The 18006-nt window shown below is 38.7% G+C and overlaps 1 protein-coding gene across 3 annotated transcripts in view; it reads left to right on the plus strand.

Moving 5' to 3' along the window:
• FRMPD4 (FERM and PDZ domain containing 4) overlaps positions 1-18006 on the plus strand; it is a 291675-nt gene that overhangs the window by 251830 nt on the left and 21839 nt on the right. For all 3 annotated transcript variants that reach the window (XM_058045280.1, XM_058045278.1, XM_058045279.1), the window contains 2 exons: positions 9365-9410; positions 17595-17699. In XM_058045280.1, the coding sequence (XP_057901263.1) occupies positions 9365-9410; positions 17595-17699 (151 nt within the window). The remainder of the gene's footprint in view (positions 1-9364; positions 9411-17594; positions 17700-18006) is intronic.

Consider the following 18006-nt stretch of genomic DNA (forward strand, 5'->3'; position numbering starts at 1 on the left):
CATTAGTCTCTGCAGCTCAGTATCCATCAATTGTCTAATCTTGCAGATATAATGATAATTACAGTAATACTAATAATAAAACCCACAATGCTCCAGACACTGCTGGAACTTTTCTTAATGAGGAATTGAGTGAGTCTTGTTTTGTTCAAAATTTACTTCTTAAAACCATTTCCAGCAATCTGTAATTATTTAAAACATTATTCCAGCATTGTGTTCCATAACAAAGGATTGCGATGCTCTTAGATTGGATGAGATAGTTTGGTCCCAAAAAAGCAAATAAGACTGAAAAGCAAAGGTAGTAGTGTTCAGACATCTGAAAGAAAAATACCATCGCTCTTTAAATGAATGTGGGTTTTTTTAAGAAACAACAATCAAGCCAATAATATTGAACTGAGAACAGTATATAATATAGTGCTTGAAAATACAGTATTCTTCAGAATTCAAGAGCTTTATCACATTTCCAATTGCATCTTCCTCTTTTTAATTTATTTTTCTTTATTGGCTGAGTTACTTCGAGCTGAGATAATGCTGTGAAGGACTTCCGACACAAAATAGCTCTAAGTGAATGTTATGCATTATTAATAAAAACTCAGATAACTCTCTAAAACAAGATGATCCTAAAGCATTTAACATTTAATCAGCAAAATTTATCTCATGTTCTGCTTTTTGAAAAGCATTAAAGGAAAGAAAAAATTTAATAGCTGCAGGGATGAAGGATGTGTGTGAATGCCTGACCTTTCATTACTACATACACAATGCCCAAATGTGAAAATGAAAATGCCAGTGCCGTACAGATTATGAATAGCAGCTGTAATGGTTTCTAATGCTTCAGTACAAATGAAAATGAAGCTCTGATCGTAAAAGATAATGGTTAATTTGTCACATAGTAAAAATATCTGTAAGATTTTCTCATCTTTAGTGATCTTTCGTCCTCTTTAACATGTAACTCCCATAAATCTCTTTTGCAATTGTACAGATACCAGCATTGCTCCTCTACACTTTCTGACATCTTCAACTATCTTCTCTTTTAGTTTCTTATTTGCAGTTTGAAGTATAATTGTAAAATATGTGATTTCCTTGTTTCTCAGCAAGGAACAATAAGTCATACTAGTCTTTATTTTAATTCATTGATGTAATTATTTATTCAAAGTGTTTGGCATTAGATAATGCATTTTATTAAATAATTGTTTTTATTGATCTCTTAACATCCATAGTATCTAGAATATACTATACAAAACTATACAAAATACTGCAGCAGCATGTATGGTAGATCTCTGTCCACAGTATATGTCAAAAATCAGAGTAAGGGAGAAACTGTTGGGAGAATATATGTGCTAATGAAGCAATATTTGCATTATATTAGTATCAGTATGTCAATTGTTTACATTTTGTGAAGACCAGGCAGGCAAACAAGAGCTCTGCTAGAGCCAGTGTTCATTGTGAAGACAGCAACATTGCTTTTCCTGCTCCAGAGGATGCTGTGGCCATCCCAGCAAGGGGACTTTCCTTCAAATCCATAGGCACTCTCCAGTCCAGCTTTGGATTGATGGTTTGTGACAGCAGAGCTGCACCTTGCTTGTTAACTCATCAGTGTAGTTTTAACCTGGGCACGGAGTTACATTTCTGCAAAAATAGTCATTAGCTGTGCCGTGAAGTTTTTGTTGACTTCTAGGCTAAGTTTAAGCTGCTCTACCACTTAAAATGAAGAGAAATAGCCCAGCACAAATTATCTCAAAACTTTCCCTTCTCATGGAGCTTGAGATATCTGCTGCATCCAAACTAGAGATAAAAAATTGAGTAAAGTGATGATTGTTGCCGTCTAACATAGTGTCAGCAAAAACAGGCATTAAAAATAAGCCATCAGAAGACCGAAATGCTTTTCTAAATGAAAATTTACGTAGCAGCTCTTTGAAAGAAAGAAGAAATCAACAAGGCTTCATTATGTGAATGCTTCATTATGTGAATTATATTTACTCCCTGAAACATCCTTTTCAATTGCTAGACCATATTGATAATCTCTGTGTTATACTGAGATAAGTAATGGAGTAACACCAATTTCCACGGTTTGAAAAGTTGTCTCATAATACCCTTCAGCTTTAACCTTCATTATTTTATCTGTTTCCACTATTGAAACAAAAATGAAATAAAAATTCAAGAGACTGTGTGACTGCACCAAGGTGTCTAAACAACTGCTGGAAATTCAGGAGAGCATAAGAAAATTTCTTTTATTCTAATTCAGATAATGTAGAGGAACATGAGAGACCTCTACAGATATGTTCTCAAGATGTTGTATTTCTTTTCTTTCTCCTCCTGAGTAAGTGAACTCTGAACTCAGTTTAACCATCCATATATATTTACAAAAATTTAGAAGTTATTTTAAAAAACAGAAAGATGTTATTGCATTTAGCATTTTTTAAATTAAACTTTATATGAAAATGTATGCTACTATAGAAATATCATGATGGCTCCGTTTTTGACAGCTGAACATAAGAAATGACAAAGTAGTTGGGAATGTATTTAGTAACCATTGCTGGTTATGAGGGTCTCTGGTGGCTTCCACAGGTGAATGGTTCATGCCACTCCTTCAAAGCATAGTCTATCATATCAGCTTTAGGGTAGATTTTTTTGAATGGTTAGAATTTACCATGTTGAGCATTTTGTTCTGGAGCTTTGGTGTTTTGTTACAGCCCAAGTTCCTGGACATCCTCAGTGAGAATGGCAGTGCAAAGAGTGAGTGAACCCAGCCTGACGTTGTGGGTTTAACATCCCTGAACACTGTGAGCAGTGGGCAGGTGTTGTGTGTCTGCTGGACCTGTGCATGGACAGCTGCTGAATGGAGAGCAGAATTGCACTTAGCTGACTTAGAAACTGTCCAAAAGGGCTTGCACAAAATGCTCACACAAATGCCATTTAAAAGTAATTGCAGTCTGATGGAAACAGCACAGTCTGACAAATAAAGATGAGAAATTTTCAGGAGACTACAGCTGACCTTTCCATGGTGAGACCAACCTCTTCTGTAAATATTTTACTTTGCTAGTATTGTATTAAAGCTCCATAGAACTGCTTCTCAAGATACGCCATCAATAGACATCTTGAGACTGCCTCATATTCATTGTCTTCATTACACTTTGAAAACTAACGTTTCCTCAGAGCTTTTGAGACTTTGGCAGTTAATGATAGAGGAAACTAGCACTGGAACGTTAGCCTGGATGAGTGACCTGAGAGACCAATATTATCTCATTTTGTTTGCCTTTGATCCTTTAAAACTAATGTGTAGAAAGTCTAATTAGAAGAGGACAGCTGAACAATTAATTAATAGGGGAATAAGCACTGCATTTTTCTCCTTGGCTGTATGGCATCTCCATGCAGCATGGATTAATTGACGTGGTGATGGTGTTGGCAGTGGTATGCCAACAGTTGGAATTGGTGTCAGTCTCAGTCCATCGGATACACACACAAGCTCATCTGGCTCTTGGGTTGTTTTTTGATGCACTGACCAAAATAAGCACATACTGCTTCTGTTGGATGAGAGAACTCCAGTGTAGTAACTCCTAATATGTTATTGGTTCTGTCTTGAAGTTTAACCCCAAGTGCTCTCAGGGGTTGAGGGAGGCCATCATAAATCTGTGTAAGTAGGAAAATGATTGTCTAAAGAAGGCACCTTTGTCTATGTCAAGTTTTCTGAATATCACCAATACTTCGAGGTGCACTAAAGAATTAATTGAATTCCAGTGCAGTAAGGAGCAGGTAACATTGCTCAGCAGTGTAACACTGCTGCTGGTATTCAAGCAGCCTGGCCAAAGCCCTCCTCTAACAGCATACACAGGTATTTACTGTTTGACCAACATTTTGGTAACTCAATTATGAAGTTTTAACAGCCTTAAAGTTTAAAATATGAGCAACTGGAAAACCTTGAGTATTTGTGAGAGGAGGGTTTATTTTGATAAGAGGTAAATATAGTTGTCATACAGCACTGAAATTCAACAACTTTATAGGGCTTGCCTTCCCACAGTGCTAGTACAGGAGGAAACACTGTGAATCTGGTACCTGTGAAAGCTTGACAGATGAACAGCTTTAAAGATGAGGAGGCTTCTTTATTCTCAAAGCCTTTATTGCAGAGGTATCTGAGATGGCATCTGCTGTATGAAAGCCCACCAGTGTGCCACAGCCCTGTTCTGAAGGGACCACTTTTGTTGGAGGAAGCGAGTGTAATTCAGCCTGCAGACACATTCACTCCTTGACCCCTCACAGAGATTGCCAACAAGGGTTCCAATTAGTGCCAGCAGCAGACTGTGACAATTTTAAAGATTGACTTTCACACCATGCCAGGCCTTTAAAATAAAGAACATTTATACAGAACACAATTTGCTTTGACAGTAATTTTCAGTATGCTATTATTGAAGTTATTTATGTTTGAATCTGAGCATCTTTTCATTCAGCTGTGTTTCTGCTGCTGTTTGATCCTGCAGTGTTGTAATAATCCCATCCTTATATATTTTATACTTTATGTGTCAGTGGTTGTTTCAAGCATCCATTACTTGCAGTTTTTAGGGCTCAGGCATTCAATCAGGATTCTTGCAAAATTCCCAAGTTCTTGTGCAGATTGCTTTTGCTGTTGCAAGCCCTCAGATATTTGATGGCACACTTAAATTTTAATGACTTTGTGAAGCAGCAGGCTATGCAAATTAAAGTGTAGAGTTCAGGAGTTCACAAGTTGAAGTTGCTTGGATGTCAAAAGTATTTCACTCCTTTGACAGCAAGGCTAAGGACAGGTAATATCATGAACATCAGCAGACAGGGCAGCCACAGCTTTCCAAATGTGATTGTGATGTCTCTGCCTTCTGATACCAGGGATTACAATGCACCATTCTGATCTCCAAAAATAAGACCTGGACACTATGGTCTTTGTATTCTGTGCTCTGTCATCTCCAGAAAACAGTATCCAAGTTGATGCTCATCTCTGAAGTTGTTCTTCATGTGTCTGAACCCAAAGATTTGTACCTTGGCCTCATATGAGGCTTTTCATATAACTTCTCTGTGACTTCTTCATATGACTTCTTCTGTGACTCTATTTCATGCAGTGTTACCTGTCCTCCCTAAATTGGGACGCCAGACCTCAACTCTGTTGTGGTGTACCTTATATTATGAGCCTCCTGCTATTCTTCCTGCAACTGTTTTCTGAGATGGAGCTGGGGATGTAATGCCGTGTGTAGTGTACCTTTCCTTGCCTGCATGGTGTGATGGCAGGAATGCCATCTCTCACTGTGTACAGGATCTTCAGAGAGAGTTCCCAAGGGTCAGCTGAAAAGGCAGAGACTGAAATCCCATTACCACTTTTCCAGAAGTTGGTTCTTCCAGGTACTGGCAATCTCCAGAGAAAGTATAGTTTTCTGTGTTCAGAAAAAAAATTCTGGAAAACATCGTCCTAGGCATGGAGAGGTCTGATTCTTCACCTGCTGCTAAAACAGTGATTATCTATGGGTAGATGTAATTAAAAGAACAAAAGGTATCTGCCCACAGTAGCATGGCTTCCAGCTTGGTTTAATCTGTTGTACTTGTCAATTAGAGTCATGGAACTGTTGCCTGCAGTTTGTGTTCTGTGGGGTTGCCTTTGGAAATGGAACAGGAAGAGCCCCACATGCCATGGCTCTTGCTGGAGGATTGTCTGGTGCTGAGGGCTTTTAGCTTGGGTGTTTTTGTTTGCACAGCGCTGCTTCTCTTGTGGCAAAACCAGCCCAGCACACCCTTCTTAAAGCACACCCTTCTTAAAGCATTCCTCCACATTGTTTCATGGGTGCCCATGAGTACTGAGCTTGTCTGAGTACTGATAGTTTATCAAGGTGCCCCAGGTCAACTCAGGCAGCTTGGCATCATCAAGGACCTCAAGGCTCACTCTGTGGGTCTGTGCTGTGTAATAACAACTGAGAATGAGGAAACTGCCTTAAATTGGGTCAACTCTGTCCCACCAAGGCCCTTCCAGAGGATATCTCCATCTCTGGAAATAAGTATACCTGGATCTCTGGGGAAAACTCTTCCACAGGAATTGTTGCTCATGATAAAACCCTGGGGAAGTGAAATTTGTAACTTCCCTAGGTGAATATAAGTACCGTAAAACAGGTTTTATCTAAAAATGTATATACAACTCAAATAAAAAATTATCCTTAGTTGTAACTAAATTATTTTAAGGTCCCTGCCAACCCTGTGATTCATTCTATGAAATAATTTCAAATGTACTACAATAGAGTGACTTTGCAAACCCTTTGCTCATTAATACTGTGTTAATATTCATAATACTAAAAGATAATTTCCACTTTCCTTAGCTTTGAATAGGGCATTTGAGGTAACCTGTTAGATTTTTTAGTTAGCTTTTGACCCATTGTTTTCCATTTCCTTACTTCAAAAATGTAGGGTAAACATACTGCAGATTATGGCATCAAAATCCACAATTGTGGAATTCAGGTCTTTCTTATCAATAGTGAGACCCAAATTGAAACAGATAATTTTAATATAGCAGAGAAAAGTGTTTCAGAACAAGAGTTTCAGAATTTATTGTTCATTGTGAATGAAACAGCTAAGTTATGGTTAGAAGATTTTTCTGAATTGTATTTCCTGAAAATTATATTATTTATTATAGCTTTAATTAATTCTTTGTTTGTTCATCCTCAGTGTGAAAGAAACCAAGTATTCCTCTAGTATGTAAAACTGCTAAAAGCTTTAAAATTAGCATAAGCAATTTTTCATTTCTCCTTCTTAAGAGCAACATATACATTTTTTTCTATTTATATGCTATATTTGCTGTAGGATGCATATGAATAACAGACCCACTTATTCTGTTTTGCTCAGATCCTGGGATTCCCCCATGTCCCTCACCTGCCTTTGCCCTTCCTCCCTTCCAGCTAGCAAGAAGCAGAGGAGAGGCAGTGATTTCCAGCCTCAAATTCACGGAGGCTGGCATTGTAGCTGAATGTTAATGCCTCATGCAGCTCGAGATGCCTGATACTTAGTAATGCAACTTTAACCTTTATAATAGACATGATTTGATTCTCAAACCATCTATATTCTCTTCTTGTTGCAGCCCAAGTAGCTGTGATGTGTAGTGAGAATGGTCAAATATAATCACCACGCAGGACACGGAGAAGGACAGAGAGATGAATCACAAATTCCCATCAGCTTTTTCAGCCTTGTTATCACTATTTGATTCTAATGCCAGGAAATGAAAGAAACATGAAGATATTTTGTTGTGATGTTGGAGTTAGCCAGTGAGATGGCAGAGCACTCAAAAAGTCAGCAGCTTGTTTTCTAAGCTGGTAGTGCAGATGTTTGGTCTTAAGTGACTCTAAAAGAGCACAGAAATAATTAGGTAGTTGTTAAGTGAGTATAAAAGGTATTAAAATAACTGTAATATAGGCTTTTTTTTTTTTTTAATTTAGGCACGTTAGGAAAGACATTTCAGGGTGCAACTAAGAAGATATTCCAAAGGGTCTTATTATAAGCTTAAATGTTGAGTGTATGGTCCAGTCTAGCATCCTTCCAATGCAAGTGTTTATCCTACAAGAAAGTCTTTTCCACCAGATAAACCTTTTGATCTTTTAGTTAAAAAAAAACAAAACACTTTCTAATCTAGCATGAATCTTGCCTAGCCTGACACCTGGACAGGTTTAATCCAAGAATAATGAATAGCTGAAAAGCATTTTCAGGAGAAGCTGATTTTATTTTTAAAGGCAACTCTCTAGCATAGCTGGACTGCAGGAGGCAGAGGTGGTGGCGGTAATCATACACAGCATGAGAAACATAAAGTAGTGAGTTCAAAGTAATTGAAAGGATCACTTGGTCATGGTGCAGTTATCCCAGTGCTGCAGTTTATCCCAAACTAACAACTGTGAGCCTTTCTGTCTACTAACCTGCCTAGGTTAATATAGCAATCATAATTGGATAGATGTGGATAGCACAGAGATTATGAGGTTCTTGAAATAAATTACCTTTCTTAACATGCATTTGTAGATTCCCAAAAAATGTGGTAATAATGCAAATATCTAATAAAAGAAGTAAAAGATTGAAGCTCTAGCAATTTTTTTTTTACTTACATGGTATTACGTTAGACTTTGCTCCTTACATGACTGATGGCTCTGGCAAAAGTAGAGTTTGTTATCCCTGTTGACATTTAATAATGTGTTTGCTTCATCAAGTATAGACTGACTTTCCAGAATAGTTTTCTGACTAGGCCTTCATTCTCTCCTCCATTTTTTTGCCTTTTGGCTTCTTAAGTTGCATATCAGTGTTGTCATTTTTCCTATAAAGTGACCTTATATGCAACCAATACAGTATGATTTTTTTTTTAGTTAGTTCTGCTCAAGGGGTCAGGCATGCAAAATCAGTTCCATGTCAATTTAGCCAGGTGGTAACTCACATAAATAAACAATTTATGTTTTAAAGTAGTAAAACCAATAGAAATTTAATTCTATCTCAACAAAATGGCAGCTGACCTTTTCTTAACTAATATCACCCACTGCAACCATCTGATCAAAAGATAATACAAGAGCTATAGACTGTGATTGTCTTTTCTTCCTTCCTTCCACTTTACTTTTCCACAGTTACCCACCACCCCCATCTACCCACCAATAATTAAAATATATGTATTATTTGTCTAGGCCACTTGATCACATCAAGATTTGTAAGATTTTCTTCTCTTTATCCTGTAAATCAGTTGTGGATTTTTAGAGATTTTCATATGTTTTGCATTTACTATGTTCTTCATCATAAAGAAGAGCTGTTTAAATTGAAAGAAAAACCTTTCCTTAGCAATTCTGTAAAAACTTAAAATTCTAATGGGAGTATTCACCAAACATTAGTCTTTTCCCACCCATTTAAAAAGGTGAGCTAGAGAAGGAATGGAGGTTAAATTTTGTCCTCATTTTTGTTTTAAAAAAGAATGCTGCTGTTTCAAAAAGATTTGGCTTGAAGTGTACAAGAGCTAGGTGGTATAAAAGTGACTTGCATTTGTAAAGTAGGTAAAAGAAATTAATGGACTACAGATGCTGAACAAATGCAGTTAATCAAAGGTTACTTCATTCTTGCTAGAGACAACCATTGTTGCAGCATGCAGGTTTCTCTGATGAAGCAAAAAGTTTGTAGCATAAACCGCACTGTTAGGCCAATTCAATTTATTAGATTGGAAAAAACTTATTTCGTAATATGTGTCGTTATTTTGGCATATTATTAATCTCTGTACTACTCTGCTATGTCATTGTAATGAACATTCTTCCATATTAATGCAGTTTTCTCCATTAAAAAGAAAAGCAGGTTATCAATAGTGAATAAAAGAATGACTCTTTACTTGATTTTGCTTTGTTTTTTCTTTTTATAGAAGCTGCAAAGAATCGATCCTCCTCACTGTTGTTCAACCTTACCCTGTAAGTATTGTCAATGTTTTCTGAATTAGTTTCCTAGCAACATAGCAGCTTCTTTTTCTGCCCATATTCTGCTTGTGTCCCTGCATTATCTGTGCAATAAAAAGAAGTAAGTGCAATAAGGGCTGTATCTATTAAAAGTGGTGTTAAGATGGCATTACTGTGTCCTCTACTCAAAGGCTACATTAGTAAATTAAAAAATAACAGTCTCTTAAGTCATAATGATAGAGCAGAATTCTGAGTTCTGCTTCAATTTCTTGTTTGTTGCAGTTCCTGGGTTTTTCTTGATTCTGCCCTGGTCCCACAAAGTTACACTGCTGCAGCAAAGCAGCTGTACTTTATCTAAGGGAGGGCTCTGTCTGCATCTCCAGCCTGTGGAGGTGAAGGGAGAGCAGAGACAGACAGACACCCACGTGAAGTTTCCTTGAATGGACTGGGAGAAACTGCAGCCCATTCAGAGCTGGTTGATGCAATGTGACTTTGCAACTCACTCAGTGGTTTGTGGGAGTGGGTTCATGACCTCAAACCCATCTCCCATGAAAAACGGGAGAAAGCAAGGCAGGGGAGGAAGCTCATCTGTCCATGCGCAGCCATGTGGACATTGCAGGCTGCTGAGGGGCCTCAGCCTTGCATCAGGAGTAATTCAGATTCAGCAGGTCCATTTGAAAGGATAATTGCATCCATTTCATGCAAGAATAAGAGATGAGGTGGATTTGACACAAAGATTTGAAAACAAGTTTATCTGATGAAGCTGCCAAAATGTACATCTTGAGAATGCAACTGTGTGTCTTTGTACTAGTCATTAGCCTTTCTGGTAAGTTTTGAGGTGGCCATGCAGCTTTACTTGTCCTGCACCTTTCTAGAAGCCACTGCACCTAATTCATGGGGGAAAAGCATGCATTCCACAACAAAAATGGGCAGGGGCTGCTACCCTGCAGTAAGACCTCTGTCAGGAGGGTGATCTGGGATCAGGCCAATATCAGTCACCTTAAATGAAAATGAGGTGTGGTCTGACTAAATAAAGAGCCTATCTGCCTTTAAAGCTTGCTGGTTTACAGCCAGTGGTTTAGGTCACAGAGAATATATATATAATGGGGGAAAAGAAACCCTCACACACTTTTCTTTTTTATACAGGTTTCATCCATTGACAGGCTTAATTCTTGTCTATAAATGTCAGGTGAAGAAAGGGCATGTGCTTTAGTGGACCTATGTGTAGCCCTTGAAAGTGGACAGCAAAGTGTAGTAGTACTCTGTGAGGTGCTGTGACCTCTTACCATTATGCTGCTGGTCTGAGAGCAAGCCCTGTATGAACTGAATGTAAGGGAAGCTGAAATCCAAATAAATTGTGCACTCCATGTCCAATGGAAGACCTTACAGCACAGGTACAGTCCTTCTCCAGTCTTTAACCTGGAAAAGAAGGAAAGTCATCACCTGGTATCTTTACCAGGGGCAAGTCTTGCCTGACCAGAGTAGTGGCTTTCTATGGAGTGACTGCATCAGTGGACAAGGGGTGGGCTACACATACCTTTTATCAGGGCTTTGACACATCAGGGCATCCACAACATCCTTCTCTAAGTTGGAGAGAGATGGATTAGTTAGAGGCACTGTTAGGTGGATGAAGAATTTGTTGGATGCTCAAATCCAGAAGGTTGTGTTCAACATCTCAGAATCCCCATCATCAGCTGGACATCAGTGACAAATTATGTCCCTCCAGGATCTGTAATGAGACCAATGTTAATTAATATCTTTGTCAATGACATAGACAAAGGGATTAGGTGCATCCTCAGCAGATTTCTAAGTGACACCAAGTCAAGGGGGATGGTTGACACACCTGAAGGACCTGAAGGACCAGAGGCTCAAGAATTGAGCCCATGGGAATCTTTTGAGGTTTAACCAAGTGTGAGGTGTTGCATGTAGTGATAGGACAAGGGGTAGTAGCTTTGAACTGAAAGAGAGTAGGTTTAGACTAGACATTAGGAGGAAATTCTTTACTCTGAGGGTGGTGAAGCACTGGAACAAGGTGCCCAGAGAAGTTGCAGATGCCCCATCCCTGGAAGTGTTCAAGGCCAGGTTGGATGGAGCTCTGAGCAACCTTGTCTATTAGCAACTATCTCTGTCCATGGCACAGGGCTTGGAACTGGATAATCCTTGAGGTACCTTCCATTCTTTAATTGTGTCGGTCTGTGATTCACAGCTATTTGTTAAGCTATTTGTGAGGCCTGACAAGGCAGAATCTGCTCCTCTCGTTAAGTAGCAGCAAAATCTAATCATTATCTGAAATACCTCTAGATGTCACTGAGCTAAGGATGCTACTGAAACCTTTTTCTGTGAGCCATTTGGACTGATATGCCCATTTGTACATGAATTTGCACTGCCCCATTCTGTATGTCTATCGGTGTCCCCCAGCTCTACCTCAGCAGACAAATCACTTGTGGTTTTGGGGAGTGATGGACATTTAAGCTCTTGTAGGCATGAAGATAGTCTCCCCAAGAATGTGCACAGAGCAGTTAGAAAATGAGATTAATGCCTGCATGTTGGTGCTAGCTTTAATTGACTGATTTTTACTCCAAGGTTGGGATGCTTAGTGAAATGAACTGGTTGGGAGGGCCTTGAGTGCAGGACTGTTGCAGCTGGCAGATTTCGTCTGTGCAGTATTATTGTACTTCCCTCCCTCCCTGTCCAGACCAGGCTTTTATTGATTCATAGCATCCTCCCCTTACTGCTTTCAGCTTCAATTTTTTTCTGCAGTGGAAGCAGGGGTGTCTGTAGGGCTGTGGAGCAGTTGGGATGATGCCAGTTTGTGCAGCCAAGTTTTGGCCCTGAAGCACTGCAAGACCCCTCAGTTTATGCAAACCTTGGGCTGCAAGGTCGCCTGGGTACTCCTGAGTCACTTTGAACATCTGGTCCATGCTGGCCCTCGTACTGCCACCACACCATTGCTGTCACTAGTGCCTGAGCCTGTTGGCATCTCTTTCAGCCTTGCAACCCCTGGGTGTTGCTGACTCCAGCTGTGTACTTGTCCTGGTCTTCTGTGCAGGGAATCCTCTGACAAACACGATTTGCTTTACAGTTTGGAAATAATATTTATGCCTTCAAAAGTTCTGATGCACATTTGTTTAATTTTGCCTCCTCCATGTTTCCTTTTACTATTTTGCTAAAAAAAACTGGGATGATGAGGTAGAAACCAGACAAAGGAAAGTAAGAGCTTTTAAATAAAGACTGAATTTCTTCCCTCTTCTTGACAGAAGTACGTCTCAACAAACATTTCATGGATCGCTCTTCTTAATGGTGATTTTCCTTCTGCCATTGCATGAAAAATATCTGCCAAGATGGATTACAAAAGTGCTATTTCTTAATTGCTTTTATTTGTGCTATTTAGAGTGTGGTTTGATTTTGCATTTCAGTAACCATCCTTTATGATTGCAGGTGAAAGCAGATGTAATCTAGATTTATGGTACTCTGTAGTTCACTTAGTACTCTTTGATAGCATTTGCAGATAATTTTTGCTTAAATGCATTCAGTTTTGTTTAATGCTTAAACACATTAAAATTTCATTTTAATTATGACCAAGCCAAAGCATTAGGCTATCTTTTTCTTTCCATCAATCTACAAATCTCTGTTAGGTTCTTATCACCAGTGCTCCTAGGGAGGTCACCAAGCAGCTCAAGCAGTTAAAGCAGTTCAGAGTTTTGATTTCTGGAAGTATGGCATTTGATTATAGTTTCCGACTGTTTTATTCTGTAAATGAACTATCATTCTGATTGTTGCCTTATTAAGTTTTAAGCATTACTTAGATCAAATAACTTGCCTGTTTGATATCCTTTCAGATTTTATGTGCAGAGATCATTTGATAGCTTGCCTTCATGATTAATCTCTTAAGCTCCTTGGATGAAGTCCAGGCCTGGCTGAGATCTATGGCAATTTTGCTGTGCATTAAGTTTTGCAATGGGAAAAAGATAGATAGGATCTTCTTCTGTTTTGAAGAGATGCTTCTTGTTTTAACATGGTTATACTTCTGAGACACAACAGTTGCAGAAAAGTTACAGTAAATAACATTTCTGGATCATAATGGTTGTGGCAACAATCTTATTGAGAGTGTTGTAGTAATGATCAGACTGTGATTACCATCTACAAATGGTAAAATATAAATAATGCAAATAATTAAATGCAATTGTCTATGATAGATTGCCAACTTTTAAGAGAGAACCCAGATCTGACCACTATTCCAACAATTAAATTTATGCCAAGAGTTCAACAAAGAAATACTCCTGATGATCCTCTGTCAGTGCCGTGTGGTTATCACAAATATATGTGTGGTAAAACTTCTGCACATTATATCTTCCATGTCCCTACTTGCTCTTTTACAATGCTCTTGTGAGCCAGTGTAGTCTTTTCAGCCTTGTTCGCAGCTATGAATTACCATATTTAGTTTGCCTTTGGGCATTATGTCCTGTTCCACTTAATAAATGTAATTCATCCTCTTACTCACCTTTTATTTGCTTGTTAAATACTGGTGCTTGTCATTGCTGTTAGCCATGAACCAAAAAGTCAACACATTTTTTGCACTTGTGCCATTTTTTCCTTATTTTCTAGGATACTAAGTATTTTATATTAAACTAATGACTATTTTTAAAAAACAAGTTTAAAATTTATTGCATATATACACTCTGTGACTATTTAAAAACTACAGTCATTCTGTAATTTTAAATGTAATATTTCTAATTTTGATGCTTACGGTTACAGAGCAGATTTTCTTTTCACCTTGTGATTGTCCTATACTGCTATCATTCTATTTCTTTATGATATCTCAGTACTACACTGTGCTCTTCTAGCTACTAAATCCTTTATGTTTCTTGAGCATGAGTAAAGGTTTTGCTGTTGCAGCACCTCTACTGGCAAGGGCACTCAAAGGGGCTTTTTCAGCAAATAAAACCCACTTCCTTTGCAATCTCCCCCGAATTATAGTTTATGCCTAGTGCATTTTACTTCCACCAAAAAAGTTTCCCTCATAATGTAGGCTATTGTTTCTAAAATCTATTAATAAATGACCTGCTCTAATGCTGCTGACAAATATAGGATCTGATTTTGAAAAGTCTAGGAAATGAGAAGGTAACATTTTCCTGAAAGTCTGCTCTGCAATCTTTTGTGTTTTGACCCTGCTGATGGGAAGCCCATTGATTGCAGTCACTATAAGCACGGTTCAAAGTAGGGTCTAGGTCTTCACTATTATTTCCTCCAAGTATATCTCTGTGCAGTGCTTCGTTTTTCTTGTTAGCAGTTTCTCTAGGCAGTGATGAAATGATCAGCTGATATTTTCCTTTGAATTCTATGTAAACAAGTAAAAAATATTTAAAATCCTAATAAATTTGAGCTTTTAATGGGAAACAGGGCTTAGGTCACACAGAATAAAGTTTGGAAGGTTTTGAGTTATTTTGACTCCTTGTTAAAATATGTGCCCTCATTTTGCAAAAGTCACTCTAATTAAGCTGTTTTTATCTGTGACAATGCAAATACTTTACTTGCAGTGATAGATGTCCTGCATTAGTGTAAACACCTCCTGCTTATGGTCATTAACTGAGAATAATGGCATCCATTTGGCTAAAACACAGAGCCTCAGAAATAAATGAATTATTTTCTGGCACTGTGAGAATCATTACGTGATAGCATTCTTTACAAACCTAAAGACATTAAAATACAATAGAGCTGCACATCATCTTGCTGAGGCTTTGTTAGACAGGCAAATTCCAACAATCAAGCCTAACTGTTTTCCCAGGTATTTGCACATCCTTTAGAAACACTTCTATTCCCAAGGAGAAAATGTCAAGTGTCAAGTTGATGCAGAGGTAGAAACAATGACATTGCACAATTAAACACAAAAGCTGGGCTATTACTCAAACCTTTAACCAGCAGAGAATGTTCTCCCAAATACCTGGCACAGCTGTTTCATTTTCTTACACCCCTAGTTTATAGTTTGGAGCTTTTTGGAAAACAGTCTGCTCCAGGCTCACCTGGAGTGCCTGGCAAAGGGCCAGAGTCCTTCCCATGTATCCACAGCAAAAGTGGAAATGAAGGGAAGTGCCATGTTTTATGGCAGACCATGGTGTGCTCCCATGACTGTACAATGGGTCCATTAAATCCCACATCCCAGAGGGGTTCTTGGAAGCCCACATATGTTCAAACCTTTAGTTATTGATTGCATTTTTGTAATAACATAATTTAAGTGTTTATGCCTCCTGCAAGTGACTTTTGAGGCTGTACAGAGAAAAAGAAAGAGGTTGTAGAGAGCAATAGGGACACATAGTGGTTTTCCAGAATTGCTGTATGGGAATAACCTTGCCAGAATCCAGAAAAAATTTGGCAGTCTGCCTGTCAAGAGAGGCCAGACTGGTGACTCATCTGTAATAAAAGCAAGCAACAGCACAGAAATTTTTTCAGCAAGAATAGTAAGAGAAAGCCACTGTTTTTCCCATGTTCTTGCAAGGGAAAGCTAGTGGCATATTCCTGCTGCTGTGCTGCCCTGTGGCAGTGGAATCAACAGTTTGCAGTCTATTACTTGGGTGCCAAATAGACTATCCCCCTTACACATTGCCAAGGGGGACTACATGGAGAGGAAGGAAATTAGAGAAGGCATCACTAGAGTTGTTTTATTAATCATGGAATCATGGTACTGTTTTATACAGTATCTTTCTAGGAATTAATCTCCAGAGGACAGTATTTAAACTGCTTCGGCATTTCCATATTGTCCCCTCTTGCTGAAGAAGTCAGCAAGGTCTCCCACCTTGAGATGCCTTTTTTTTTTCTGTTATTATTGATTATTGTGTGGTCATATGTGCTAGAGAGGTAAGAAAGAATGAACTGTGAAAGCAAAGAAGCATTTATTTTTATTTTTTGATTCTATTTTGTGCCTCAGGGATTACTGGATGTCTCTGATATTTCCTGGGAGAATGGGGCAGTGTTCATTCCTTGTTCACTGGTTGATACTGAACCTGTGGTAATAGTTACCATGTTTTCAATGTGATGATAGATTTGAGGCATGCAGAAATGAACTAGACTTGTTCCTGCTGGTTACTAGAAACAACTAACTAGCTGGTTAAGAATCAAGGCTTCTGCATCACAAGAAAATAAGATTTTAAGCAGTTTCAGCAGAGATCAGAAACAGAGGAGCACGTTGTTTCCAACTTGGACTACTCCATTGCTCCTGCAGATTGTTAGTTGAGTCAGAATTTGAGTGATAGAAATGAGACTTCCCATGTTTACAAGGACAGCTCTCATGCCACGTTGCATCATCACCACTTGTGCCTCCCCTTTCCTTTTGCCCATTATCACCATCATGAAGGAGGCAATGCCAAGAAGCACTGTGTTTGCAACTTACCTGAGAATATACCAACCTCACTTCTGCTGCTGAAAATGGAAATCCCATTGACTGTGAATATTTATTTTGTTACTAAAAAGTAGCTGTTAGCCAAATTTCTCCAGTGAGTTTTTTTCCCCGGGGATGAAAACGGGTGAACCCATTGCATAATGTAGTAGGTAAAAGTCAAGTAGGTCTCAGAAGAAAATTCGGAATGCTTCTACATTTCTAATCCATGAAGCCCTACAGCATGTCAATGTTGATGGCACAGGGTGTGTTTAGGGGATGCCTTCAGGGGAAGCCTGATGGCCTGCAGGTGCCTCTTGGTGGTTTTTACCTGTGCTCTGAAGTGCACAAATACAGTGAGATGCCACTGCATTTGGAGACCTCACTGACACTTTTCTTGCAAAATTTGTGTGTATGTCTGTCCAGTAGATCACAGATTAGGCAAAGATTTTCCATTCAGTCTGTAAAGAAAGGGTCGCTGGTAGGTCTCTGGTCAGTGTCCCTTCATGCAGATGAGATTGGGTGACTACAGTCATTGTGGGAACACTACAGGAATTTCTGTGTGCACTGAGAACCCTTCTCATTGCTCCAGTCTAACAGTGGATTAATTTCCAGTATTTTCAGTATGTACTGGTGTTTCCTTATGTGTATGTACATAGGGATTACCTTAAGATGCATAATGGTTTGACTGTATTTCCATTCTTCTGTATGCAAAATGTTGCTGTATGCATGGAGTTTCCAGCATATAATAGGGGAAATAACTGAAAAAAGAAAAGAAAGGTTTTAATTTTACGTTATGTGATATATCTTGTCATCATCTTTTCTTCCAGTCTCCTAAATCAGCTTTTATTAGTGCTGCAAAAAAGGCAAGATTGAAGTCCAATCCTGTCAAAGTGCGCTTCTCTGAGGAAGTAATTATCAATGGGCAGGTGTCGGTGAGTATGCAGCTATTTAACCTCAGAAAGGATTGTGCATTTCATCCAAAGGCACAGCTCAAGCCTGGAAAGGGAGGTAATTACACGGCCGGAAAAGCAGTGACAGGCTTGAAAGAGAAGGGTTTTTCTGTTTCTGAAGTTTTCCAAACACCTTTTTTCAAGTGCACTAGGCCCATAACTTTATGAAAAATTTGTCCCTTAAAGTAAAATTAAGATGCTAGTGAATGAATTTTGTGGTGATAACACATTTGTCCTTATACTTTTGATAGTGTTTGTCTGTTGGTTTCTTCAGATCAACTATGTTTTT

The sequence above is a fragment of the Melospiza georgiana genome, chromosome 2 (genome assembly GCF_028018845.1).
Source record: "Melospiza georgiana isolate bMelGeo1 chromosome 2, bMelGeo1.pri, whole genome shotgun sequence".
NCBI classification, from domain to species: Eukaryota; Metazoa; Chordata; class Aves; order Passeriformes; family Passerellidae; genus Melospiza; species Melospiza georgiana.